This window comes from Desmodus rotundus, chromosome 5 (assembly GCF_022682495.2).
Source record: "Desmodus rotundus isolate HL8 chromosome 5, HLdesRot8A.1, whole genome shotgun sequence".
Classification (NCBI taxonomy): Eukaryota; Metazoa; Chordata; class Mammalia; order Chiroptera; family Phyllostomidae; genus Desmodus; species Desmodus rotundus.
In genome coordinates, this window is record NC_071391.1 from 7931377 (window position 1) to 7958482 (window position 27106).

The following is a 27106-nucleotide window of genomic DNA, read 5'->3' on the forward strand; positions in this document are numbered from 1 at the left end:
CATCCTGCCCTGACCGTTGGAGGAAACGGCCTCCAGGGGCCAGGGGGGGAAAACAGGAAGCCCAGGCTGGAGAGGAAGTTTCAAGGGTGGAGCCTGGGGAGGAGGTGCCAACTCCAGCCCTTCTGTCCTTGCGTGCCCTGGTGGGCTCTGCTGAGGGGGTGCCTAGGGGCCCTGGCTGTGGGCTGAGTTAGGGAGCATCCTGGGCTGCACTGGAGGGTCTGCCCCGAGCTCACCGTGGCCCAGCTATGGGAGAGCTATGGCAGGGCCCCAGCCCACCTGGTGGGGACAGAGCTCTGTGGGTGGGAGCACAGAGCCCTTCCTCAGCAGTGGTGGGGCACACAGACCTGATGCCAGACCTCTTCTCCCCACTCCTCCCCCTGCCTGCGGGGGCGAGACCAAGTCCCTCCCCTCACTCACGCCACCTCTCTTCATTTACTAATCCCTCTGCCTCCAGGCCAGGCGACAGGTACAACACAGCACAGCACAGAGTGCTTTTCTCCTGCCATTGCTCTTATTTCGAACCTGAGAAAGCTGAGGCACCGGGACAATAAAAAGGAGACTTGCCCAAGGTTACACAGCACGGCAGTCTCGGAGGATAATTCAGACGCTGGCTGCAGGGCTGCACAGCCCTTGTTGGTGACTAGAATGCCAAGGAAAGGAGGAGACCTTCTCCACAAGGAGCGTGGGGGGACCCCGGGGACCCAGAGGTGGGCAGCCGACCTGGGCCAGTGCAGGGCAGAGGCTTCCAGGGCTGTCTCTCCCCAGGCTGCCTCACACCCTGTCTGGGCCTCCCCACACTCCCTCTCTGCTGTTGACCTTGTTGCCCACTCCCCAAAGACAGTCCAGTCTCTCAGACCCGCACGGGCCCATCAGCCCCCTCCGGTGTCTGCGCCCGCAAGCTCTTCCTCCCTAGTCCTACGAGACTACGAGATTGTCACCCACACTCCCACCCCCACTCTGCATCAGAGCCCTCTGCTCTGTTCAAGGGTGCGGATCCAGCAAGTCCCCACGCTGTCTCCCTCCTGTATTATCTGCCTCACCCTCTCCCCCAGATCGTCCCATCAGTGAACAGACTCCCAGTTCTTCCTCCCATCTAACCCCTGCCAGCTGGATCCCACACTCCCGGCCAGCTAGCCCCTATCTCCCTGCTCCCCTAGGCAGGGGCGCTCCTGGGATTTGTCCACTGCTCCATCCACTCCTTTCTTCCTGTCTCTCTCAAGCCCACTCCAATCTGGCTTTCACCCCCCAACCCCTCCATCAAAAGTGCTCCGGGCAACCTCTCAACGGGCTCTGCGTAGCTAACCCCAGTGGTCACTTCTCAGTCTTGCTGCCACGCATCCTCCCCGCAGCCTTTGATACAGCCTGGCACTCCCTTCCCTTGAAACACTCTCCACTTGGTTTCCCCGCCTCTCCGCTGTGCTCAGTTGGTGTTCTCCAGCCTCTCTGGCCATTCCTTCTGGGTCTCCTCTGCTGGTCCCTGCTCTCCTCCCTGACCTCTCACTGTGGGGTGCCCCCCAAACCCAGTCGCCCACCCTGGCCTCTGTCTGTGCTCACTGCCCTGGCCTTCTCACCTGGTCTCACCCCTCTAAGCAACAGACCCATTCCTCTAGCCTGGAGCTCAGATGCCCAACTGTCTCCCCCATTTCTCCCCCCAGAGCAGACTGCAAGCCTCTGGCTTGCGTGAACTTGAGCTCCTGCTCTCCCGTGTACCACTCGCTCTAACATTCTCCACGGGAGCGCCATCTCTCCCAAGGGGGTGAAAATTGGTTCTCGGGGGGTGGCAAAAGTTCTTAGATATTGCAATGGTTTGTAATTCTCCAAAAAGCCAAAGTACGTAAACATATACACATTGTTACTGCAGTACTAAAATCTCTTGGGGGGCAGGTGATTGAAGACAAAAATGATAGAAAGTGTCGTTGGGGATGAGAGAGAATGAAAAAAGACTGAGAAATGTTGCCCCAGCACAAACTTCCCGTCCAGTCCGTGGCGACCCTATCCTTCCATCGCTCAAGCGAAAGGTTAGAGGTGATGTGGCCTGCTCCCTTTTTCTCACAGCCTACTTCCAATCCATCAGGAAACCCTCTTGGTTCTGCCTTCAGAACAGATGCAAACTCCAGCCACTCCCCACCACCGCCACGGTGCCCACCCCAGTCTGAGCTGCCTCCTTTCTTGCCTGGATTACGGCAACAGCCTCCTAACTGTCCCTGCTCCCTCACACAGCCAGAGTGGTCCTCATACAGCCTGTCAGCTCCTGCCCCTCCCCTTCACAAAGCACTCCAGAAGCCTCCCCTCTCCCAGACTTCTTACAGTGGCCTCCCCTCCCCCTCCCCCTTGCTCTCCCGACTTCCTCTGCTATTCCTCTCTCCCTCCCTCACTTTGCTCCAGCCCCACGAGCCTCCTTGCGGTTCTCCCTGCCTTCCAGGCTCAGCCCCAGCTCAGGGCAGAGGCTCTGGTTGTTCCGTGTCCCTGGAGCAGTTACCCAGATAGCCACAGGGCTAGATCCCTCCCTCAAGTCTGCTTGGATGTCACCTGTCAGGAAGGCCAACCTGGACCACCCTGTCCTAATGTGGCCGTCCACCCCCAGCATCCCAGAAAGCCCTTGCTTCTCCCTACCTTTTAGTTTCCCACAACACTCATCACCTTCTGACACTCTATGACATTTACTTATTTGGCTTTTTGCTGATTGTCTATCCCCCTTCTAGATGCCAGCTCCCAGAGGGCAGGGTCTTCGTTTTGGTCACTGCTGTCCATCTGGTATGAGAAGAGTGTCTGGCACATGGTAGGTGTGTCTGACACCCCCTGGGCACCCATCTCAGGCTCCTGCCAATCCCCCCAGCGTCTCACTTACCTTTCCCTCACTGAAACGTGCCCCCACCCCCCGCAACAGTCCTTTAGCCACTTTTTTTCACCCTAAGAACTCTTTCAAAGATGGCTTTGCCTCCCTGGTTAGGTCAGGAAGGGCCCTGCCTGTCAGACAGGAAGTGAGCTTCTCCCCCAGCAAGGGGGGCCCATGGAAGGGCTTTGAGCAGAAAAGCAACATGGTCACACTTGTGCTTTGATGCCCATAGGACAGTGGAGGGAAGGGGAGCCCCCTGGAGCCAGAGGAGGGGACACAGGGAGAAAGCTGGTGAGACATGAGAGGACCCAGCCCAGGGCAGTGGATGCGGGCAGAGGGCTGAGAAGGATGGGAGAGAGAACCAGGATGGGGGGAAAGGCCAGGCCTTGTCACCAATTCTATGTACAGGTAAGGAAAAGAGGTAGGTGGGGACATGGCCAAAATGTGCCTGATTCACAGGGTCCATGGTGGCACACTAGCCTGGCCCAGGGCATGGCGGGGAACACATGTCCGGGGGGGGGAAAGGAGGTTTATAATGGAAGCTTCTCTCTCCCCTACTACAGCCTCCATCCCCTCTCATGGGGAAGATCTTGTGCCCCAGCACTTCTCTGGCCATAAGAGAAGCCCATGGTGATTTGGAGAAGGATGGGGCTTCCCTGGGGGAACCCAGACCTTGGATCTGGGGTGGAAGGGAGGGGCCCACACAGGGGGCTTTTTCAGAATACAGGCCTCAAGTCTGTGACCCAAAATTTACAGGGAAACTTCCGGCCGGAAAGTCCACGCACACCTCACTTTCTACACGCCCTTGTTTGACCAGAAGGAGGACAAACAGGACTGGGAGTAGCCTTTGTGACATCGTGGGGACTTCTGAGCTCAGCCCAGGGTGTGGTGGGCAGCAGAGGATAGAGCGTCATCCCACACAGCATCTCCCTGGAAGAGTCAGAGCCTCATCCCACAGCCTCATGTTGCAGATGGGGAAACTGAGGCCCAGAGAGAGAATCGAGTTGTCACAGGGCATGCCTGTCTTTCCCAGGGGCTTCTGAGAAGGATTTACTGGTAATGAGACAGACTAATAATGTCGTACATAGATATTCATGTACAACATGAATACACAAAGGAGGACGTCAAAAGACAGAATTTATTTATAAAAACTTGTGTATTTATTCTTACATGCTTAAACTTCAGTCACCTTCACAGTACTCTCCATTTGATGCAATACACCTATCGAGGCATTTTTTCCACTGCTCAAAACAATTTTTGAACTCCTCGATTTTGATGTCTTTTGGTGCTTCTGCTGTTTTTTGTTTCACCTCCTCCACATGGTTAAGACATTTCCCTTTGAGGACTTTTTTCATCCAGGGAAACAACAAAAAAAGTCTTGCTTGGGGCGAGATCCGGTGAATAGAGAGGGTGGGGCATGAGTGTCATGCCGGTTTTGGTCAAAAACCACTGAACACTCAGTGCAGTGTGGGAAGGTGTGCTCGTAAATCACCTATCATGAAATGGGCAAACGTGTTCACTGAAGGCTAACCCAGCCTCTCACAACACCACCAGCTGGTACACTGATGCAGATGGGTTCCTAGAACACTTACCTAACAGGGGAAGCCTGTGCTACAAGGGACCCGCCCTCCAGAAGATAATTCATATATATATATATATATATATATATATATATATATATATATATATACCCATATGTGCCCTTTCTTCTGGGTAGTTCAGAGGCCTGCACATCCATGAGCTCATTCCTCCACAAGCCCCCCACACTAGGATGGGTAGCAGGGCCACTGTGTGCAAATGTGATGATGCTCTGCCATTGCCCTTCCCTGCATAACATTCCTTTTCTCCTTCAGTCTCTATTACGTGCCCGTTCTTCTCCCACCCAATTCATTTCAGCAAGTGTTAAGGAGGGTCCCACTTGGTGCGAGGACTACTAGGCATGAGAAGTTTCTGGATTTTTCCAGGGCCAAAGTCATTGTTCTGCCTTCTATGGTTTCAGAGCACTGTGTTCATACCTGCATTTGTACATGTACTATTTCTATGTATCCACCGTCCCAGAGGGCAGGCTTGGCCTTACTCAAGCTTCATGCCCCCACAGTGCCTAGGCCAGGGTCTGGCATTCAGGAGAAAGGCTTGTCCAGGGCAGACGTGCCCCCTAAATGTGCCATGGGCATCCCTCCGTTAGTGCACTTGTCCCACTGTACGACAGTTACCGAGAGGAGGAGCCCAGAGTCGGGATTCTGTATAGGCGGTAGCTAGCACACAGTAGCATGTCTGCTGACTGGATCAATTAAAAAGTGAAGGAAGGAAGACGAGAATGGATAGTCATGGGCGATCCTTGACTTTGAAGAGCTCCTGACCCACGGCATGGGTGGGGGCAGTGGGCAGGGAGCAGGAGTGGAGAGGCATACAGATGCTACTGAAGTAGACAATTCCATCCAAGCAGAGCTGACGCAGTACTGAGGGGCTACAGAGGAGGACAGCTCAAACTCCCCTGGGAGAATCAGAGACAGCTGCCTGGAGGAGGTGGCATTTGAGATGGGGTTTGGAGGGTGGAAAGACATGGAAGAAAGTCAGGAACAGTTTTTAGCTGAAGGTGGCATATTGGGCAAGACAAGGACGGCACAGGCCCTACACGGGGGAGGACTCCGTGGCAGGCAGTTTCCTCCATCGGATTCCACAAGCAGTGGGGAGCAACTGAAGGCCGAGGGGCGTGTTGCCGGGAGCAGCCCGGTCAGAATACCAGAAAATCACAGTGAAAGAGGGCACTGGGCTGGAATGGAGGACGCAGGCAACTGGTCAGGACCAGCTGCTGAGGCGGAGGGTGAGAAGGCTGTGGGTGTCTGACTTGGGGAGGCAGCTGCCAAGTCTGTGATGAGGGTGTGTGAGGCTCCATCAAGGGCGGGTCTGAGGAATCTGGAAACTGATTTGATGCTGGGGGAGGGGAGTGGGAGGCTTTGGGGAGCTGATCTGGAACTTGGGAGAGTAATGGGGCCTCTCCCAGGGAGGGGCCACTTCCCAAGGAAGGTAATGAGTTCCTTCCACCTGGGTGGGGACGCTTGATTAAGGAGGATGCCAGCTTGGGAGGGAGGTCAGGGCCCCAGAGATAAGAGTTAGGAGTTGGGCTGAAGCAAGAGCTAAGGCAGTGGGAGTGGATGAGCTCATGCAGGAGAGAGTGTGGGGTGAGAGAGAAGATAACGGCTAAGGACAGAGCCTTGGGGAATGACCACAGTTGGGGAGGGGTAGGAGCAGCAGCAGCAAGAGGGGGCATCCAGGAGGAAAGGGGGTGGTCCCCTATCTTCTCCCTCTTTTCCAGTGCTGCCCCACTTCTGCTGCCCCCTCACCTTTCATGAGCTGAAGAGCCGGGCCCTGGTGCCTGCCCAGCTTCAGGAAAGTTCCAAGTTGAAAGGCAGCAAAGCCCAGGGGTTGAGTGCTAGGGCTGTAGACCTGGTCAGAGCTGGGTGGGACTCCCAGCTGCCCCCCTCCCTCACAGCTTCTGACTGTGTGACCTCAGGTAATCCACACCCCTTCTGATCCTCAGCCTCCTCACCTTCCCCAGGGGATCACAACTGGACTTCTTCATCAGGTTGCTGTGACTATTAAGTGGGATAATGTGTGTTATGCACTTGGCACTTGGGCCTGGCAAGCCCTCAGAGCTCACTAGATGGTGGGGGCTGCTATTATGATTATTGCAGAGCTGGGACTGGATTCTGGTTCTCAGTCTGGCTAGGTCAAGGAGCCCAGCAGCCCCCAGAGCCCTTAACAAGGGAGGGGGCCTAGTGACCTAAACTCACCCATCTCCTCCAGTGCCAGGGCCCCTCCCGTTACCCTTCCAAGCGCAGAGCAGGGCATCATGGGACTGGGGCAGCTACACTGTCTCAAGGCTGATAATCCTACACCTGCTGGGAAATGGAACCCTCACCCCTACTGTGGTCTTAAACTCCAGCTGGGGCGCAGGGATGGAGCCTCTGGCGCCGGAATGGGGTTGGGGCTCCTTCGGGGCGTGCCATACTCCCAGCTGGAGGCAGGGGTAGGTCCTTCTCAGAGAGGAGGATGGGCATGGGCGAATCCTCTTTCTGCACACTGTGCTGGCTCAGCTCCCAGGCGCCCCCAACCACGCATGCGCATCCCTGCCAGCCCACCCGACAGCGCGGAGACTTCTGCAAGCTCTGGGTGGGTCGGTCCAAGTTGGCAAGAAGAAGACGGAGCTGGGGGCGCCAGTCAGGGGCAGAGGTGGCCCTGAACCCAAATCCCCCTGCCACACACACACATGAGGGGCCCACCCCGGGGCCTTCTTGGAGGCTCTGGAGAAGGAGTGGCACGCACTGTGATGGGGCCTTGCAGAGCTGGTGAAGGTCTTGAGTTGATGGGTACTGGCTCCTGTCTCTCAGTCACAAGGGCTTGGACCTGAGACTACTCAAAGCCTCAGTTTCCCCTTTTCAGCCTCAGGCTAAGGGATGTCATTTACGGGACACTGGAAACAGGTTAATGGATCCCACGGGCCACATGCTCATCTATTCAGCCTCAGTTAGGCGGGAGGAAGAGGGGTGTTCCACCAGACTATGGGGGACACACACTCAGACCCCAGGCTACCCGAACCAGGTGGGGCTCCCTGGCAGGAGTGGGGCTTGATGGAAGCAACCCTCTACAGGCTGGGCTCAGGTCTAGGGTCTTGCAGTCGCCCTCAGAGCCCCCTAGCACTAGGAGGCCCCATTAACTAGGCCACTGCTGGAGTGGGCAGTGGCAGCTGGAGCTGACCGGTGCGAGTCTCCGGGAAATGTGGCCACAAGGGCCAGGGCTTTGAACAATCCACAGAACGTTTCTGCAATATCAAAAGAGCTCTTAGTCACTAATATACATGGGGGAGAGGGGCTGTTGGTGAAAGAGCCTCTGCTTGGTTCTCATCAGCAGAGGATCAAAAGGCATTTGGTCAAAGAACCTTTAAATACCTTGAAAGGCAGGTGAAGCCTGTTCAATGGGCTCCAAGAGGGATTGAAACGCTGGTCTGAGCTGCCGGCAAGCTGGCTCCAACCACAGGGAGTGCTGGGGGAAGGGACTCCGCAGGCGGGAGGGAGAAATGTTGGGGATAGACCACAAGCCCACCTTCCCCACGACCCAACAATCACTGTGTGGAGGGTGAGTAGGGCAGAGAACGGGGCTCAGACCGTCAGAGCTGGAGGCGACCATGCAGTCCTCTCGCACAGGGATTTTTGTGTGGAGCCTGTAAGACTCCCCCACCCAATTAGGGGGACAACGCGTGTCTATATTGGGATGTGCATTTTTCTAGGGAGGACGGGTCCATGGGGTTCATTAGATTCCCAAAGGAATCCAAGGCCAAATCAAGATTAAACACCAACATTCTTATGGTACAGACTGGTAAACTGAGGCTCAGAAGGGTGGAGCAATTTATCCCAGGTCACTCAGCTTGTGATTGACAGGCTGGGGTGCTTCTACTGCGCCTCCTCCTAAGGGCATCTCACCAGTCTCATGGCTCTTGGTAAACCTCAGGGTCCCAGAGTTGCCCAGGACCAAGAAAGGCAGGGGCGCTCAAAACAAAGGCCTAAACCCACGATTCCGATTGATGCTTTGACTGTCCCAAGCAGGGGCTAGCCAGGAAAAGGGGGACCAGCTTTTATCTTTTGGGGTGGCAAAGGTTTGAGAGGCTGAGCCAAAGCACATAGGGGGTGTGAGGATGACTGTGGAGAAAGACTGGGATCCAGATTCTGGATGGAGAGGAGGTTACGCAGAGAAAGTTGGGGGTGTGGCCAGGGTTGAGGTATGGGTTTCCGGCAAGAGAGTGTTTCTGGCCCTGCAACATGAATTGGGGACGAGGAATGGGGACCCAGGGCTATGGAATGTCAGCTTGGGGCAGGGTCCTTGGTACCAAGAGTCACTCCAAAGGGAGTCAGGAAAGACTCAGTCTTGCCTAGCCATCTCCCCAGGGTATTCTCACATACCCATGTGGTGCGATTATTTAGCCCTATTTCATGGAGGAGAAAACAGTGAAGGCATCAGAAACATCAAAAAACCCAGAGACATCAAGTAACCAGTGAAGGCCAAACAGCTAGTTAGTGGCAGAGGCAGGACCAGAATTCAAGTCCAGGATTCTTCCCTGGATGCTGTGGGCCAAACCTGCATCTCTAGTATCGGGTCTCCAAAGCAGGGCCAGGCAGAAGTGTGACATCTGTCGCCCCTGGGTGGCCCCTGAGATTCAGTGGTTACTAGGCCTGGAGAGAAGAGTAATCCGCAAGCATTGATTCGGTGTCCTTTGTGACGAAGAGGGCCTAGAGATGGTGGCAGCTGCTTCTAGGAGCTTGCTGTCGCGTCTTTTTGGGGGAGGTGACTTCTGTGAATTTTATGCTTTTACCTTCTCCAGACCTCGTCCTCTGCCGAGGAGGACTGGGAAGACTGGGGACAGGGGTAGCTGCAGGGACAAGGTGGCAGAGCAGGTCCTGGCCCCTGGCCTGGCATATCAGTGGGCTCTGCTCCCCTTCACAGCTGTTTGCTGGCTGGTGTCTGAGCTTGTTCGTCCTGGATCAGGCAAACTCTCAGCCTGCGTCTCTTGCCACAGGAACGGTGGCGAGGAGAGAGGTGTGTTTGTTCTGTCACGTGAGCTGCACAAACAGCTTCCTCAGCACTTATATTAATAATTCAGCCATGGCCAAAGGCATGGGCTAGGGGGGCAGGAGCCACATGGGACGGCAGCTTTGGAGACCGTACCAGGTAGAGGCCAGAGGGGAACCCAGGAGCCCTGCCTCCCAGCTGTGGCCTAGCAACAGCGCCAGGTGTCCTCAGGGGCCCTGTTTACAAGAGCGCAGGCCTGGCATCTCTCCTGAGGGACAGAACGTCCCTTCTGGCTTTGAATTTCTCCTGAAGCTGACCCAGGTCACCTGGGCCCTGATGACAACACCAGATTGGAAACAGGCCTGAGGGTCCACAGGACGCAGTGTGAGTCCGTGGTGAACCAGGCGCTGCGGGCATTTCCTGGCACGTCATGGAACCTGGGACACAGGGGCCAGCAGTATCACAGGATGAGAGGGCCTCTCTGGGAGGCTGGAGGAGAGAGGCAGAGCACCGTAGGCCCAGGCCCTGACCTGCCAGGGACAGGACTGGAGGCAGAACAGGGGCGATTCACACCCTCTGATCTCCTTTCTCAGAGGACCCGCTCACTTCCAGACTTCATTTCCTGCGGGTGCCCAGTCCTCCACGAGTGCTCCGACAGGAACTCACAGTTGGCTTGGCTCTCACTGATGCTCCAGAAGAAGAGAGTAGCTTTTAAATGCAGCAGAGTGGTTTGAGGTTAGACATCTGGAAGAACTTCCTTGAGAGCAAAACATGGAAATGGGGCGTATATGGTGTCTCTCTTAAGGATAGACAAATAACAATAATGGCATTCAATATCTGTCAATAATTTCTATGTTTTACGTAACATTTTAAGTGCTTTAATTGTATCATCTCATTTAATTTTTATAATAGTAGAAGGAAATAGATGCTACTATTATCTCCATTGTATGGATGAGGAAACAGAGGCCCAGAGATGTCACATAGTCTGCCCGGGGTCACGCAGCTATGAAGACAAAACTACACAAATCTGTATTCTTTCCTCTTCCCATGAGTCTGCGTCCTCTAGACAAAGTGACCGAGGCCCAGAGAAAGGGTGTCTTCAAAGCTTCACTGTGTCAGTTGACAGGCAGGATATAAAAAGATTCCCAGTGCTCCAGAGCCTCAGTTTCCATGACAGAATCTCCTGGGGTTTATCTGGTGTGTCTGGTGGTGCTCCAATTCTGATGTTCTAGTACAGTGATTGTCTAGTGACCGCTGAGAGTGAACGAGATTGGGATTTTAATTTTTGTAAGGGACAGACTGTGAGCTCTTGGATGGGAGCAACCATGGGCCTTCGTGTGAATTTCAAAGTCTAGGCGTCAGGACCAAGGGTTCTACTCCTGGCTCTCTCATCTGCTCCCTGGGCTGTTAGCTCTGGGGCCTTTCACTCCCGGATCAATTCCTTCCCCCTCTAGAGGCCTTATCTTTGCCATCAGTCACCTAAGCGGGGTCCTGGGTCATCTCTCAGATGTCCACTCCCCTACCACCTCTGAAAAACTCCATGATTCTAGATGCGTATAAAGATCTGTTGAGTTTCAGTGGTGAATTCCGCTCTCCCCCTCTGGACTCTCAGGTTGATGGGCGGGGAGATTCCTGAACTGGGAACATTTTTGTGTAGTGCCCCTTGACGGGGTGGCGGGTGGGGTGGGATGAGGTGCACTATTTGCTCTTTGCTAAGGCAGTGAGAGGCAGCTGAGGGAGGAAGTGAGAACAAGCCAAGCTGGAGACCCTGAGGTCCCAATCTGTTGGCTTGGCTTTCTGGGGTTTGCCAAAAGGGGTGTGTGGGTGCTTGGCTGCATGTGAGTATATGAAACATAATGGCCCTTGACCAGGGGATGAAGGCCGAGATGGACGGCCTCTGAGGAACTGTGGGCTAAAACCTACAAAGGCCTTTTATCCTTCCATTTCTAATTAGAACGTTCGATCCAAGGAAATCTGTTCTCCACCAGAACAGTCTTCATGAAGGTTTGCTTGGGGGGATTTCTTTATCTGTTTCTCAGCCGGAAACCTGTGGGTGGAAGTGTGTGTGCGATAAGCTCCACTTGAGTTCAAGGGGATGGTGTGTGTGATGTGTGTGTTGGGAGAGACCTGAGACAGAGGTCTGTCCCTGTGCGTACTGGCTTCCCCTGCCCAATGCACTGTGGGAAGGTGGAGGTGTGGCTGGGTATGAGCTGTGCAGTATAAAATTAGTTAGGTGAATTTCTCAGGGTAGACGTAGGAAACCTTGACTTTGGAAAGCCTGGGTCACCTGTGAACTGCATTCTCAGTGGAGGTGCGGCAGGATGCTGTAGCAGGCCTGGGATTATGCCTTTCTGCCAACCCTCTTCAATTCAGGGTGGGAGCAGGCTCTGTGCTGTGTGACACTTCAGTGTCGGCGTCTGCTTGTGTGGGAGTGTGCTTGTGCGCCTGTGTGTGTGTGGGGGGGGGGCGATGGCAGCGCTGTTGTTGATTAGGTGAGTAGGTGTGTACAGGGAGGTCTCTGTACCTGAAACCACCCATGGTTTGGTTCCAGGCCCTTCAAATGCTTGGGGAGAAGGGCCCTTCTCTGCCACATAATCATACCATTCCGATTCTGCAGAAAGAAGAACTAGGGTTCACCAGATTTGGACTGAGCTGAGCTGACAGAGGGGCAGAGAAGGCCAAGAGAGCCCCAGGGTTGCAAGGAGAGGAGGGATTTCTTTCCTACCCGCTGAAGCAAGGTCAAGGAAAAGGAGGTGCAGGTAGCGGAAGTTGTGCGGGAGAGGGATGAGCACAGGCTGTAAGGTCTGTTTTCTTTTGTGGGACTGGGTTAAATGGGGAGGGTCACTTGGCCTAGTCCCCCACCAAGGGTGACGATCCTAGACTTTTCGGTTCCATCTGTGTGCAAGCTTGAGGAATGGCTCTGGCTCCGTAGCGGATCCAGGCTCAGCCTGGCAAAAAAAACTCCACTCCTGGTTTTTTTACACACCAGCCTGTCTCTCCTGACCGTCGCGGTGCGGAGTCCCGAGCTGACGCCCTCGAGCTGCCACCAAGTGGAAAACCTGGATGGGATTTTCACGCCTCTTGGAGCGGAGTCAAAGGGCACTTCGGAGGAGGTGGCCGGCTCCGCTGTCCTGGCAGGTTCGAAGCCGCTGCCAGCAGGAGCGCACTGGCCGAGTGGGTCGCGCAGTGCGGCGGGACTCGCAGGCTCAAAGAACCCAGTGGGAGGGCCCCGGGTCCCTACTCCGGGGCTGCGGGAGGGCGGGGCGCGGGGCGGCGGCAGTGCCCTCGGGGCGGCTCCGGGCAGCGGAGGGCGCGGGCTGCAGTGCGGCGGGCGGCCGGCAGCGGGCAGCAGCGGGAGCAGGCGGCGGCAGTCGCGGCTTTCGGCAGCAGGCGGGCGGCGCCGGCGGTGCCCCGGGCGCGCTCACACACGCGCTCACACACACATACACACGGCCTCGTACACACACACACTCACACACGCTCCGGCGCGCACACGCGGCGCGCAGGCCGGAGGGAGGAGGAGGCTCGGCGCGGCTCGGCGGCGGCGGCAGCGTGCTCGGCGGGCGGGCGGGAGGGCTGGCGGGCGGCCCCCGCTCCCCAGCTCCTCGGCTCCGTGCAGCCCGCGCGGCCCCCGCCCTCGGACCCGCCCCCGGGGGTCGCCCGGCCCCATGCCCTGCAGCGGCGGCGGAGCAGCGCGCGGCCACGGGCGGCTCTGAGGAGCCCGGAGGGAGCCGGCAACGAGGGGACCATGTACCGGGACCCGGAGGCAGCCAGCCCAGGTAAGCGCGGCCCCGCGCGGGCTGGGGCGCCCCGCACCGGCTGGCAGGACGGCGGCAGCACAGGGCGCCGTCTCGGAGCCCCAGCCTAGGGCCGCCGGAGCCGCGCAGACTTCCCCGCAGGGTCATCCCAGCCCCGGGGTGCGGGCTTGAGCGACAGCGGCTCGGACCCCGGATCCCGTAGTCTGAGCACTGCCAGGCTGGATGCCCGGCGCCAGCTTCGCAGTGTCCCCACAAGGACCTCCCCCCCCAACCCCAGCAGCCCAAGGACAACGTGTGTGGCGGAGCGAGGAGCCGCTGCCCCCGCGGGAGCCGGGCAGTGCCCTCAGGCATCCCCGGGTCCCCAGCACCAGTGCCCTGAAAGGGGAGGTGCCAGCGCTGGGAGACCCCAGGACAAGGATCCCGGGAAGCTCTTGACTAAGGTTGCGGGCACTAGGGAGTGGAGTGACATCGGCGGTGCCAACTGTGAATTGAGAGGGTGCCAGGGGGCAAGCGGGAATCTGGTGCAGCAGCAGGGGAGGGGGCTGGGGGGAGGGACCGCTGGAGCGTTGAGGAGGGAGGCAGGAGTACCTGAAGGGAAAGAGAGCCGAGATTGATGAGATTGATGAGTATGGGGGTGCCAGGGGAATGATCTCCTTGGCGTGGGGAGGGGGGAAGCCAAGAACCCCAAACTCACTGGAGTCCTGCCGGGGGAGGGAGGGGGAGGGGCCGCGCTCCTTTGCGTTTCTCCCGAGCTGGAGCCTGGGGAGTGGCCTGGAGCCCACGTCTGCCAGGCATCCTGGCATCCTGGAAGCCAAGCCAGGAACCTTTCTTCCTGCCTTGGGCAATTGCTCTGCCATCTCCTCTTTGGCTCCTGACGCCTCCTTACGCAGTGCCCACCTGTAGGCAGGTCCCCTGCAGCTCCTGCCCAGGCTAGTCTCAGGTCCCTCCTGGGGTGCCCCACCCCAGGCCCAGCACTCCCAGTCTGCCGGTTCCGGCAGCAGGGTCTCAGGCTCTGGGTTTCTCTCTGACGCTGAAAGCACAACACCCAGCCTGAGGACTTGCTCCCAGATGAGAGTCTCTGGGGTTACCGATGCCAGTGTCCTGGGGGGGGGGCGGGGGAGTCTTTGAGGGGTGGGAAGGGAACAGCTCTAAGACCCTCAACAGAAGGGACCTAGAGCCCCAAAGCTTTTGAGGACAGTTCAGTGAGCGCCTGCTGTGGCTCCAGCCCCGCTTTGCTCTTTCCCTGGGGGGCAGTCTCAGCCTGTCTTTGCCTCCTGAAGAGTCAGCTCTCGCCCCCATCAAGTCATTGCAGCTGACTCCAATGAGGGACACCTACTGGTGCCAGGCACTGCACTCACTCAGTACGCTGGTCTAACAGTGAGAGAGACTCAGTCTCGCTCTCTGGAACCTCCTTCCCGTCCTGTAGGTGATGGCTGAAGGGCCACTGCCTTTGGAAATTCCTCCCTTCACCTGTCTGGACCCAGGTTGCCTACCGTGGTATCTTCCCCCAAGCGGCTGCCAGCTGCCAGCACTTGGACCAAGGGCAGGGGCATTCTCCTGTGTGGGTCACCCTCTCAGAAGCCAATATCTTAGTTCAGAGACCAGCTCTGGGATATGAGGATGGAAGGGGAGATGCAGGAAGGACACTCCCCGCCCCCTGCCTGGCCAGTCCGGTGGCCTCCCCTCTCCTGTTAGGTCAGTGGCCTGGGGCTGTGCCCTCGTCCCCTCTCCAGCCCTCCTTCTCTTCCATCCCAGGCCTGGGCACCGTGACATCAGCCTTCCTTCGAGCACCTCTGCCCTCTCCACAGAGGCCAAGTTTACCTTTTTGGCATCTGCTAGGCAAAGGGCCTGGACCTTTGCCTCTCCCCCCTCTGCAAATGGGCCTCTGGGTCTGGGGTGGACACCTGCCTTGCCCACTCCCGCTGCAGCGGCAGGGCCCACCAGTTCTGGGAAACAGGCTGGCCTGAGGTCTGCTTCTCTCTGGTATGGGCACTGGGCTAGGTGGGGTCAGTCATAGGCTGCAGATGGCAGAGTCTGCCTTTTCTCTTAGCCCCTGGGGATCCCTGGGGACCAGAGACCTCACTCTGGCCTCTGTGCCCCCAGCATCCCTGCCTGCCTCCTATAACCCCTGCGGCTCCAGGCTAGACTTCCCCTCACCCCCCAGCTCCCCCCAGCTCCCCCAGACTCTGTTCCCCCAGCCAGGGCTATGTGACCCCCATATCTATTCCCCCATCTTTCCTTTGGCTGGCACCAGATGGGAGTGACATACACAGATTAATTCCTGTGTGATTCAGTCTCTCTGGTCCCCCAGGGGCCAGTACCTTTTACATCCTCATTCTTCCACCCCACTCCCGGGAACACCTGCGGCTCAAGCCTTTTAACATTTTTTATTAATCTCCTCACCTCTCCTGCTCCCCTATGTCCCAAGCTGGTTCCAGAGGATCCTTGTAGGACCCCCCCGCCACCACCCCCCCCCCGCAACCCTTCACAGCCCACTCACTCAGCATGTCTCCATAGGGCTTAGCCTACTGCAAAGATCCTAACTCAACAGGAGAGGCTCAGTTCCCTTCCCACTTGGGGCCCTGGCGCCCAGGCAGTTCTCTCCCAGATCTATCAAGGCCGAAGCAAGGGACTGTGGGAAAAAGCCAGAGCCCAGTGAAGAACAAAGACTCCCATCAGCTTCTGCTCCGTACTCTGCCCAGCCTTCCCCAGCTGTGCCTGAAAACTCACCTCTGCCGCCTTCCCTAGACATGCGGCCTCCTCCCTGTTCTCAGCTTTCTTGCGTTCATTCACAGGCTGGCCTGGCCAGGCCTCCCTGTGTCCCTCAGATGCCTGTCCCCAAGGCTAGGCAGGACCTCAGCAGGCCTGCAGGGGTCAGCGTTGCAGTGGGCAGGCAGGATGGCAGCAGGGAGGCAGGGAGGGAGAGGTGACCTTGCAGTGAGCACGCAATCGGGGCCAGAGAGGGGAAGTCTGAGCCCGTGGGGCAGTGTGGGGAGAGAGGTCAGGTCCTGAGGGTGGCCAGCCCTGCTCCAGCCCTCTGGGGCTTGTCCCTGGGGTAGTAGTGCTTGAGGTCTCATCTGTTCCACCTGTTAGTGGGCTCTGCTCCCTAGGGCAGCTCTGCCAGGCAGGTCATTCCTAGGGAGTATGGGGGCACGTCTCCTGGGCCGGGGGCCTGGGCGTGGTGGGTCTCCTCTCTCGAGGCAGAAGGATCCACGAGATTGCCCAGGCCACTGGGCATCCTCTGGGTACAAGTTGGGGGCACTGGCTCTTGGGTGATGTGGGGCAGAAACTAGGGGTGCAACTGAAAGAGCAGATCAGGGGTGTGCTGGGGTGTGGGGTGGTCCAAGCAGGCCTGCCTGCCTCTGTCCAACCATTTCACTGACAGACTCTCCCCTACCTTCATCTACCCACCCGGCCCCCACCCCTCCCCTGCCCACCCACACCGGCGCAGGCCTCCCTTCTGTCCTAGACTCGAGTCAGTCTAGGACAGAAGATCACATGATCTCTCAACAGGCCATGGCCTAGAGGGGCGCCTGACATGAAACAGGTTCGAAATGCGGGGTCTGTGGGACTTGGGTCAGGGTAGCCAATGCTCCCAAGCTATAGTGTTTCCCATGGAGGCAGGACCCCCTTGGCCTTGGTTCATGCTGTTCTGTGGCCTTGTGGGGACAGCTTGACCCATGGGCTGGGTGCTATAGGACTGTGGGATGGTTGGGATGAGGGACAGCCTCAAAGCCCCTCCTAGTTGGGGGAGAGGGGCTAGACTAGGCTGGATTGGGGTGGGAACACACAGGCCAGGTGACAGGTGAGGGACAGCTGGAAGGCGCAGGAACATGTGGGTGTCAGGTAAGCAAAGACAGGCCCTGGACAGCTGGGACCTGCCCCTTGCTGACCCCAAGCTCAGGTCCAAGGGGTATGGAAGGTAACATAGAGTGTCAGTGGTGGGCTTCCCCCCTCTCCCCCTCTAGCCCTGCTGTTGCAGGAGGTCTTTAGGGAAAGGCAGAGAGGAGTGGGTGGCTCCCCCTCCCTTTCCCCCACTCCCACTCCCTGCCCACCCCTATTCTCTCAGGGACTTTGAATCCTTATTGAGTCTGATGGACCGTTTTCAATAACTGCTTCCCGCAGGGGAGTAAGGCCGGAACAGCAGGGAGAGGAGCGGTGAGGGGTCTCTTGGAGGGTGGGAGGTCCCCAAGAGCACTGAGCAGGAAGAGGAGTCAACTGCACAGTCTCCTCAGGGGCACTGGGACCTCCCACGTGGGCACAGGCAGTCCTGCATGGATGAGCCCCCTGCTCCTTGGGCTGTGCCCCACAGGTGGCACATGCTGCTGGTAAGGTCAGCGCTCTCTGTTGGGGCGGTCACTGGTCTGGCCAGGCGCCAGGGCCAGCCTGTGCCAGGCCCAGCCCAGTACCCGCCTTCCTTGCCAGGGAACCCCAGCCAAGGGTGCCAGGTGGACTGTGCCAGTTCCATGGACATGGAAGTCGCTGACCTCCCAGGCCACAGGGGCAGCAACCTTGCTGGGCCCTGTCCAACGCATGTCTGGAGGGCAGGGCATTGGTCTCACCCAGCAGAATTCCCCCAGGCTTGGAGCAGCTTTGGCAGACAGCACGGGACCTGTGGAAGGGGCTGGATGGCGCCCAGAGCTGGCGCCTGGAATTCTGGACCCAGAGGGCTGGAACGCGGGCTAGCATGTCAGACCTTCTCCAGGGGCTCTGCAGCCTCCACCTGGCAGGGCCAGTTGGGAAGGTGTGCCACCTGTGGGGCTGGCCTGGGAGCCCACGTGTGTAGCGGGGCCGGTGGGGAGAAGCACTGTGTTGTGTGTGTACCTGCGTGCGGTGAGGTGCAGGAGGCAGCTGGACAGGCCACTGTAACAACCATGCTCATCCGAGCGCTGTGTCCGCTGCAAACAGCAGCCAATGAGTGCGTTTGTGGTGGGCTCCGTGGAGGTGCGCAGGGAGCTGTGATGGGAAGCAGTGGCAGGGGACGCTTCCCCAGCCCTGGGCCCCTATCCCCAACCCTCCAGGGGCCCCGCCTGCCCCCTGCCCCACCCTCCCACCCGCCAGCTCTGCTGCCTCAGAGGCCTCCGTCTTCGGGGAGCAGGGCCTCTCCGGCTGTGCAGCATGCAGGAGTATGGATGCGGTGTTGGCGCTTTGGTGTGTGCGGATACGGGCGTTTCCACAACAGCCTGTGGGTCAATCCGCATGTGTGTGCGTGCTTGTGTCTGGGTCTCATTCTGTGCGTGTGTGCGCACGCCCCTCCATCGGAGCTCTGAGAGGAAGACTGCCCCCCCACATCTTGGTGGCCCTGCTCCTTCAGTGCCCTTTGTGGAGTGTAGGGAGCTGGGGGCTCTTCGGCTGGCTTGGGGAGAAGAGGGAGTGTCCTATTCCGTTCCGCCCATCAGGAGAGACTGGAGGGACAGGTCAGAGCTGCCGCCCCAGGGGCTCCCATGGTGGCTGCCTGCATCAGAGAAAGGAAGGGACTTGGGGCCTACAGAGCCCAGCCCACCCTCTGGTTCTGGGTTCCCAGAAGCCCCCGGAATGAAAGAGGAGGGGTGCCAAGGGGTCAGTCCTAGCAGGGGAGGGTGCAGCGTGCACCCTGCCCCCGGACAGGGGAGGCTGGCATGGGGCGTGGGAGGCCACAAGAGTGCCTGCGTGAGGCCCTGCACGAGGGGAGCGGAGGAGAGAGCTGTGTGGCTAATATGTCCAATTAAATTACTTCAAACCCTGCCGCGGCAGCTGCTCCCGGCGGGGCCGTGGGTACAAATTGGATCCGTCTCATTACCACAGGGTGGTGTCAGTGGGGCCGGAGAGTGGTGGCCAGCTCAGTCAGCACACAGAGGGCCCGCTCCCACTCTGCCCATCAGGGCCCCTCCTGTGGCCCCTTCGAGCCTTTGCTCATGCCAGCACCCCTTGGTTCCCCAGGTCCACCGGGTCCAGATATTGGGGATCCCTGCCCACCTGTTTACCATCCTGACCCCCATGGCCACTCAGGGCTCCTCTGAGCCCTCACTTCCTTTCTCCAGGAGTGGGGGTTTCATGCTTTATAAGGGGTGCCACGTAAGGAAACCCTCTCGGGCCTCTCCACATGCCCCGTTCCCTCCCCGATAATCACAGTAGTGCAATAATAGTGCCTTCTTCCTCGTGGAGTGCTCAGTATGTGCTAAGCATGTATGCCTGCACAGCAGACGTTGGCTTGCTTCCGCCAGGTCTCTGGGGTCAAACAGTGGTCTGCTCGAACCCTGGCAGGGGCTTTTGCTGCTGTGTCTCTGAAGCGAGTGACCCTACCACTCTTGCCTCAGTGTCCTCCTCTGTGAAGTGGGTACCATCATGGTTGTTACCTCGCACGGGGCTGGAGGATGGGGCAAGACAAGGCAGGAAACATCTTTAGCAGAGAGCCCAGCGCATAGTAAACACTCAGCCAACGGCAGCTGTTATCGGCATTATCCTGAACCAAGTGATTGATGTGTGGGATGTGGGTTCCGGAAGCTCCGAGGAGGACGAGCCTGGCTTCTGCCCCGGCGGAGGAGGAGGAGGAGCGGGGATGGCTTCACCTAGGCCCTGTCCACCCGTTACTGTCAGAACAGCTGGAGGGGGCCTTGCAGTTAGAAGCTGTCTGAGATTCCAGCCACACCGCCAGACCCGGGAGTGAGCCTGGGGTCCAGGGCCTTGGGTCTTGAAGGAAGAACACGAGCTTGCCCTGTGAGCAAGCAGGGGCGAGGCGTTCCGTGTGGTGGGGACAGCACAGGCAATGGCCCGCAGGTGTGACAGGTCTTGGCCGGGTGAGGCAGCAGTGAATGTCTGAGTGTGGCTGCAAGGGAGGCCTTTGGGGGTGGCTGTGGGACTGAGGGCTTGGGAAAGGGAGGATAGGCCCGATGACGAAGGCCCTGGCATTCTGAAATAGCGAAGCTGGATTCCAAAAATGGAGCAGTGGAGAGCTATGGACGGCTGTCCAGCTGATCTCTCGGGAGACCGTGAGTGCTGTGGCAGGGTGGAGGGCCTCTCACCTGCGCGGGGCCGAGCCCACAGCTCCCACACCAGGAGGTCTGCAGCGTCCCGCCGGATCGGGGCTCGGCCCTGCGAAAGCTTGTGCTGGGTAATGGGCAGTCAGGGGGCAGCCTGGGACAGATGGGTGTGGATGGACACCCCTGGGGGCTCCCCTGGAGAGCTGGGGTATCAGAGAAAGCCTTCTAGGGAGGGATATGGAGCTAAGGAAGGCAAGCCCAGGGTGCAGTGCACACAGTTAATGCTCCTGAGGTTGGGATCTGTCACCCTACCCCTCGCCGTGGGCATCAGAGCCAGGCCCTGCAAGAGCCACATGGCTCACTCCAGCTGTCAGGCCTGAGCTCCAGAGCCAACCTGTTCCCAGGGCAACTAGGTGGCCCCACCCCTACCCCTCTGTGCCCGGTGGCCCTTGACACAGTGGCCCATTCACATCAGGGCGTGGGTGTGTCATCTCACTTCCCGAGGGGGTTGCCCTGGGTAAACACCTTGCATCTTGCAGGCACACTCATGCGTTGGCGTTTGGGTCTGTTTGCACGAATAATGCTCATGTGTCCCCTACCGCAGGAAGCAGGGAGGCTGGGAGGCCTACATGGCCTACCCACCTTAGCTGGGGATTTGTCCCCCTCGGGGCGGGGGTCAGGGGAGCACCAGAGAGCCTGCTGCCAGGATGAACTGTAGGCCGCTTCACAGTCAAGGAAGTAGCCCAGGGAAGGAGAGGTTCGGAGGACACACAGGTCGCGGGGAGTGGCCAAGGAGAATCTCCTGGTGGTGCCTGGTGGGTCCTCACACACATACATCACTCCACTGGACCTTCACGGCCATCCTGTCGGGGAGATATCATCAACACTGAGGTACCGATGAGGAAACTGAGGCCCAGAGAGGTGGGGTGCCTCACCACGTCACTCAGTACAACAGGGATGAGATTCAGGTCTGCCTCTCTCCAAAGCCTAGGTTTTAACCACTGGCCCACACTGCCTGGTGCCCCCCTTGTCCCACTAGGATCCAGGCCAGCCTGTCTCTCAGCCCATCTCTTGGAAGGGAGCGCCGGAAATTGGTACTGGCGGCAGAGCTGGACTCAGAGGGTGTCCCCAGTGCCTCCCTCAGTGCTCAAGATGTCCCCTGAACCCTTTGTTCTCAGGTCCCTGGAATGGGGTGGAGCCTCCTTCCCACCCTGTCTCCCCTCTACAGGCACCGTGGAAGGATCCTCTCACTCAGGGGAGGCATCCCTCACTCCCTGCTTGGCACCTGCCAGCCCTGGAGGAGCCTCATGAATTGGCTGTGTGCCCCCCCAACCCCATCCCTCCCTCTCCAGCCCCCGCCTGGTTGGGGAGGTGCGAAGGGAGCGATTTCACAGCCTGTCAGCTGAGGCCTAAAAATACCCAGAACTCCGAGATGCTTGGGCAGGGGGAGGAGAGAGCAGGGACCAGGGATGGGGTGGTGGGGGTGCAGTGATAACTTGGCCAGAGAAGCCCTCCCGGCCCCCCCAGTCCTGCTTGAGAAGGACGGGCAGAGGTCCCCAGTTCCCCCATCTGGCTCCACATCTGGAAATGATAAAGGGGGTTTCTCTCTACTGAGAACTCAACTCTGGCACTCAGACCTAAGGGAGGGCTCAGTCTCTGACAGGCATGGGGGACCCAGGGCCCCCAGAGCCTCTGGCCAACGCCTCTGTCTCCCTCTACACCACCCAGTTGGCTGGCATCTTCTGGCCGTGGGCGCTGGGCGTGTGCCTGCTTCCTTCCTGGAGAAGGTGCCCCCTTCTGTTAGGGGAGAGGTGTGAGGAAGGCAGCGCGGCGGGGCGGGGGGTGCTGGCAGGTGCGAGATGTGGCGTGTGAGTCACCCAGGCACTAGTGGGGGGCAGACAAGAAGGGGTGTGGTAACCCACGTCACTGCCACGTGGCTGTGTGCTGAGGCATGGCGCGGCCCCCACAAGTCACCCGGTGCCCAGAAAGGGGGACGTGTGTGCATTTGTGTGGACCCGCTGGAGTTGACCCGTTCTTGGTGCTGGAAGGCTTGTGGGAATGTATGACTGAGCATGGCTGTTCCGGACAGTAACCGCATGAACGCATGGGAGCAGGTGTGGAAGCATGCACATGTCATGCCATGCACACACGTGACAGTGTGTGCACAAACATGATGGCATGTGTGCCTGTGCAGAGGCACATAGGCAGACCTCTCTAGGGCCCCAAGTAGGGGCTGAGAGAGGTATTAGGGAAATAATGTAGAGTGGCAGCAGGGCAGGGGCTCTGGGTCAAAAGTAATGGGGTTCAAACCCCAGATCTGCCATGTATCGATCGGCTTTGTGATGCTAGTCGAGTTAATTCACCTTTTGCTCACGCGTTTCCCCATCCGTAAAATGGAGACAATAATAGCACCTACTTCAGAGGGTGGCTGGGAGGGTTTGATGAGTTAATGTATGTAAATGTATGTATGACCGCCTAGAACTGAGCCTGTCACAGAGTTAGCACCATATGCGTACTAGGTCTTACTAGCTGGCATCCTCCCCTTTGATGATGCAGGTGGGAGCCCCAAGTTCAAAGGGCAAATGAGCTGCCCAAAGTCTCGCAGTACGATAGTGGCAGAGCCAGGACTTGAACCCAGACCCCAGCGCCTTAAGACAGGGCTTGTTCAAGTCTAGGACCTCACGGTGCTGCCCCTTTTAAGCCATAAGAAGCCCCTGCAACACAGGATTGTAACTGCATTGGCATCTGAGGCCTCGATTCTACCAGGGCTGGGCTGGGATCTTCGGAACTCCGGGATCTGAGCATCATTCGATGATGCCAGGATAGAGGGGTCCTCAGGGCCATGGCCAGCCACCTGAGTTAGAACCAGGGCACTGGCTAGCCTGCAGACTTGGCCAATCACCCCTGAGTCTCAGTTTCTTCCCTCTAATGTAATAACAATAACGCATACTTTGCAGGGTTATTGTCGGGATTACATGAGATCCTGCAGGTAACATTGTAAGTGGCTGGAACACGGCACCTAGTAAGTGCTCAGTAATGCCAGCTACAATTGTAACCCATGTGGAACTCTCCCACCCAGTGCTCCGTAAATGGTGACTTTCTGTGCTTCCCTTCCAGCCCCTGGATACCCTTGTTCCCTTCCGCCTGCCACCCCGTACTTCACGGAGCTTACACTGATCAGGGACGGAGTTGCTGGCAATCAAGACCTGTCTTTGTCTTCTGTTACTGGCTCTGCCCAGGAGGGAGTAGGACCCAGCACTGAGACTTAGTCCCTGAGCCCTCTGTACCTAGCCTCATCACCCACTTGCTACATGACCTTGGACAAGCACCATTAACTCTCTGGGCCTTGATCCTTCCTTTCTAAATTGGGGAGGCAGGACCACACAGTCCCAGAGCATCCCACCCATGCTGCTCTGTGGCCCAGGAGGGTCCTTGGCTCAGCCCACTGGAGGGGGTGGCAGGTAGGAAAGAAGAGAGGTGGGCCAGCTGCCCTGGGTAGATGGAGCATCTGGGGCCTGAGCTAGCTGGTGGCCTGCCATTATGCCTGCCCGTACCTGTGGGTGCGTAGGAGGGCATGCAGGCCCGACTGGCTGGGCACTGACATTGGGGGAGGCTCAAGGACAATGACGTAGAGAGAGCCCTTCTTGGGGCCCTGGGAGCTACCACTCCAGCCGTCCTCCCCTGCTCTCCTCCCCTTCTCCCCAGGGCTTTTCTCCAGCAGTTCCTCCTTCCCCTCGTCCTTCCTCTCTCCTTCCCCTTCGTGGAGTCTCCCAGCATCTCCCCCTCTCTGCCTCTTCCCCTTCTGTCATCTTGACCATCTTCCAGGGTGCTTTCTTCCTTCCCCTCCCTCAGCAGAGGGGAGATTTCCCCCCCTCATCTGTCTCTCTGCTTCCTGAGGTTCCTCCTTTTTCCTTCCTGTGACGTGACACGTGTCCCCATTTCCCTGGGTCTTCCTGGCTTCCCCTGCCGCTCCCGAGCCCAGGTCTCCCACTTACTCTGCAAGGCATGTCTAGTCTCCTTCCAGCTTCTCATCCCCTGGCTCTCCCACTTCAGAGTCCCTCCCTCCCCAGCATCCTGCCTCCCTTCTTCCAGTTCTTTGGTGCTTCTTACTCCTCCACCAGCCCCCACCCCTGCTGCCCTCAAAAGTTTCCTGGCCTCCTTCAGCTGATGGGGACAATCCAGGCAGTTTCTGTGGCTGGTGCTGCCACCTTGTACCTCAACAACCCACCACCCCTGTGAGTTGAGAAAAGGGGTCAGCCCAGGGCCCAGGGACTGGCAGTCTTGCCTCCTAATTAGCAGGAAGTAATTGCCTGGAAAAAAAATTTCATTTAGAATGAGAAATCGAGACTCCAAGTGAGAGCTGAGCCCACTGATGGCCCCTAGGGAGCAGGAGGAGGGAAGTAACCCAGGTCAGGGCCTCAGGAAACCCCTCAGGAGATGAAGGCCCACCGCACCCCCTCCCTGGCTTGCTTCCAGGACCCTGGCCTTGGCGAGGAGGGTAGATAGCACTGGACTGGGAGTCCCACCGTCTTCATCCGAGTTCTGGCTTCACTCCTGTGTCACGGGGCGAGCCACTTATTCCTTTGAGCCTCAGTTTTCCCTCCTGTAAAATCAAACAAGGCCCTCCGTGTCACGAGGGTCGATTTGGACAGTGGCTGTGAAAGCCCTCCGCAGACTGTAAAGTGCGCAGGAGTGTGCGCATTCCCATCTTCCTCCATGTGGCTCTCCGCCAAGATGTGAGGATGGTGGAGAGGTGGTCCTGGAACCAACTAAGGGGCAGCGAGGCTTCCGGTACAGGTGGATCCAGCTGGGCTGCAGCGTGAAAGGCAGACAGATGTGGTTTCCCACGCCAGCCTCAACAGTCGCCAGCTGCACGGCCCTGCGTGGTCACCTCACCTCTCTGAGCCCTACTTTTGACATCTGTAGGATGCTGATCATGCTGTCTCCCCAAGGGGGTTGTAAGGCGAAATGAGATAATGTTGGCAGAGTTCTTACCAGTCTTGCCTGTAGTAAGTGCTCAATAAATGGCATTGGCTCTAGCGTCTACTGTAATTAAAGGCTATTATCTTCACTTGCTGCCTGGATCCAGAGAAGCTGTGATTTTGAGTGTTGTCTTCAGGTGGTTTTATTTGTTTTGCTTTCTTTGTTTTAGAGGGGAATTTTTATACCCAGTGAGACTAATATCAAGAAGCCTCTAGAAACACCAGCAGATGTGCTTCTCAAAGAGCACCCACCTGTGGGGCAGGGGGACAGGAGTGGGTTGCAGATGTGGCCTTCCCCTCTGACTCCCGCTTTCTTCTAGGGAGGGGCTGTGGGCAAGTTTCTTATTTGGGTGGATGTGAGGTAGGGAGCCTCTGCCCTGGGGAATGTACATTACAGGCCTTTGTGTTCATCCTGATAGGACGAGCCCTGCAGTGGGAGGAAACTGCAGGAAGGGAGGAGGGAGCAAGGAGTTTCACCTGGCCCCAGTTGGCCACCTGGGTTCGCTGTGAACTGGACAGCATGGTGCCCCAAGGCCGCTGGAACACAGCTGGACAGTGTGGAGCATGGGTGTTGGGCGGCACTGCCAGCTCAAAGCTCCGGATTGCCCGGGGAGGGGTGAGGGGGTGGTCGGGGCCAGGTCAGTCTGCCATTTCTTCCCCATTCACCCAGTGCCACCACTGGGGACTTTCTGTGCTCCCGTCCTGAGCACAAACCCACGCCAACCTCCAGGAGGCTGTATGGCAAGCTCCCCTTGAGGGAATAGTATGTGGCATTTACAATGGCAGGGAGGCTCTTTTTGTCTCAAGTTGTACTGCTGACTGGGGACCTCACCCCCGGGGCAGGTGGGGAGGAAGGGAGCTCTTAAGGTTGGTTGGTCGCTGAAACCCCACCAGTGGGTTTCAGCTTAAGGCTGATCGTGGAGGAATTGGCAGCGGAAGGTGGGACCACTATGTTGCAGTCCCAGAAAGGGTTCCAGTTGGTCGGATCCCACTCGCCAGGGTCAATGCAGAGGGTAGCCTGGAGGAGGGCCCTGTCCCAGAACTGTCTTGTTTCAGCACCGCGGACAGGGGCAGATGGCTGGTTCAGAACCATGGACAGAGCTCAGGGAGCAAGCTCTGTAGCGCTGTCCCGATTGTGACGCAAATGAAATCTGCATATGGGCACCTCTGATAGGGAATCTCAGACAGCCTATATTCCAACAAGGCGACTTAGGACCAGAGAATTGCACTCGTTACCTAAGGTCACACAGTCGTAGTGACACAGTGGGTGGCAGAACTGGTCTCAGATCCCCAATGATCTCTTTCCACCCATGAGTCCCACAGGCCAAATTCCTACTCATTAGCCCCCTCCTTCCTAAACACCTCTGGGAGCAGCTTCCCATAATGTTGCATCCCTAAGAGTTCTCGAGCTGACAAAGATTAAGTGTATCTCTGCGCCACCAAAACCCCAGGACAATAATCTGAATATTAAGATGCAAGGCTCCTAGCCCCTATGACTTTCCTCGGGTGGGAGGGTATCAGAGCAGGACAGGTGACCAGGCCTGTAAAGAAGCCTGTGACTTGGGGAGGTAAAGTCGAGTCACCAACATGAGGAACCCTTAAGTGCTCTGAGATCCTCAAATACAACATTGCTCACTATTCCCACCCCAGCTTCTTTGCAGCCGTGTATTATTAATAACAATAAGATGCTGATTTAGGCCAAGGCACAACAATGTATTATTCATAGGAGTGACTAGTGGTCAAGGCCTGCACTTAATCATCACACGTCCCTGATCCTGCCCCCGCTCCGCGCTCCTGGTGGAGAGGCCCTCCATCTGAGCTCCTCCTTCCCTGCGTCCCTGCTGCTCTGATGGATGTGATTATTTTCATGACTGCCCAGGCAGCGCATCAGCCTTGGGATGGGGTAGGTGGGAGGATGGCAGGTTCCGGGCTAACTTCTGGCTGGACACTCTTCAGCTTGGGCTTCCTGCTCAGAGCTGGCACCTGGCCCTGTTCATCCTGAATGGT

General features: G+C 57.9%; 1 protein-coding gene across 10 annotated transcripts in view; it reads left to right on the plus strand.

Annotated features, from left to right (window-relative positions):
* The first annotated feature begins 12764 nt into the window (after positions 1-12764).
* Positions 12765-27106, plus strand: part of SYT7 (synaptotagmin 7) — a 61588-nt gene continuing 47246 nt past the window's right edge. For 9 of the 10 annotated variants that reach the window (XR_008426855.2, XR_008426856.2, XM_053924315.2 and 6 more), the window contains exon 1: positions 12765-13179. Coding sequence is in view for 8 of the 10 variants with exons in the window: in XM_053924315.2 (XP_053780290.1) it covers positions 13149-13179 (31 nt within the window). In the remaining 2 variants the exon portion in view is untranslated. The remainder of the gene's footprint in view (positions 13180-27106) is intronic. The other variant, XM_053924323.2, reaches the window with a different exon arrangement.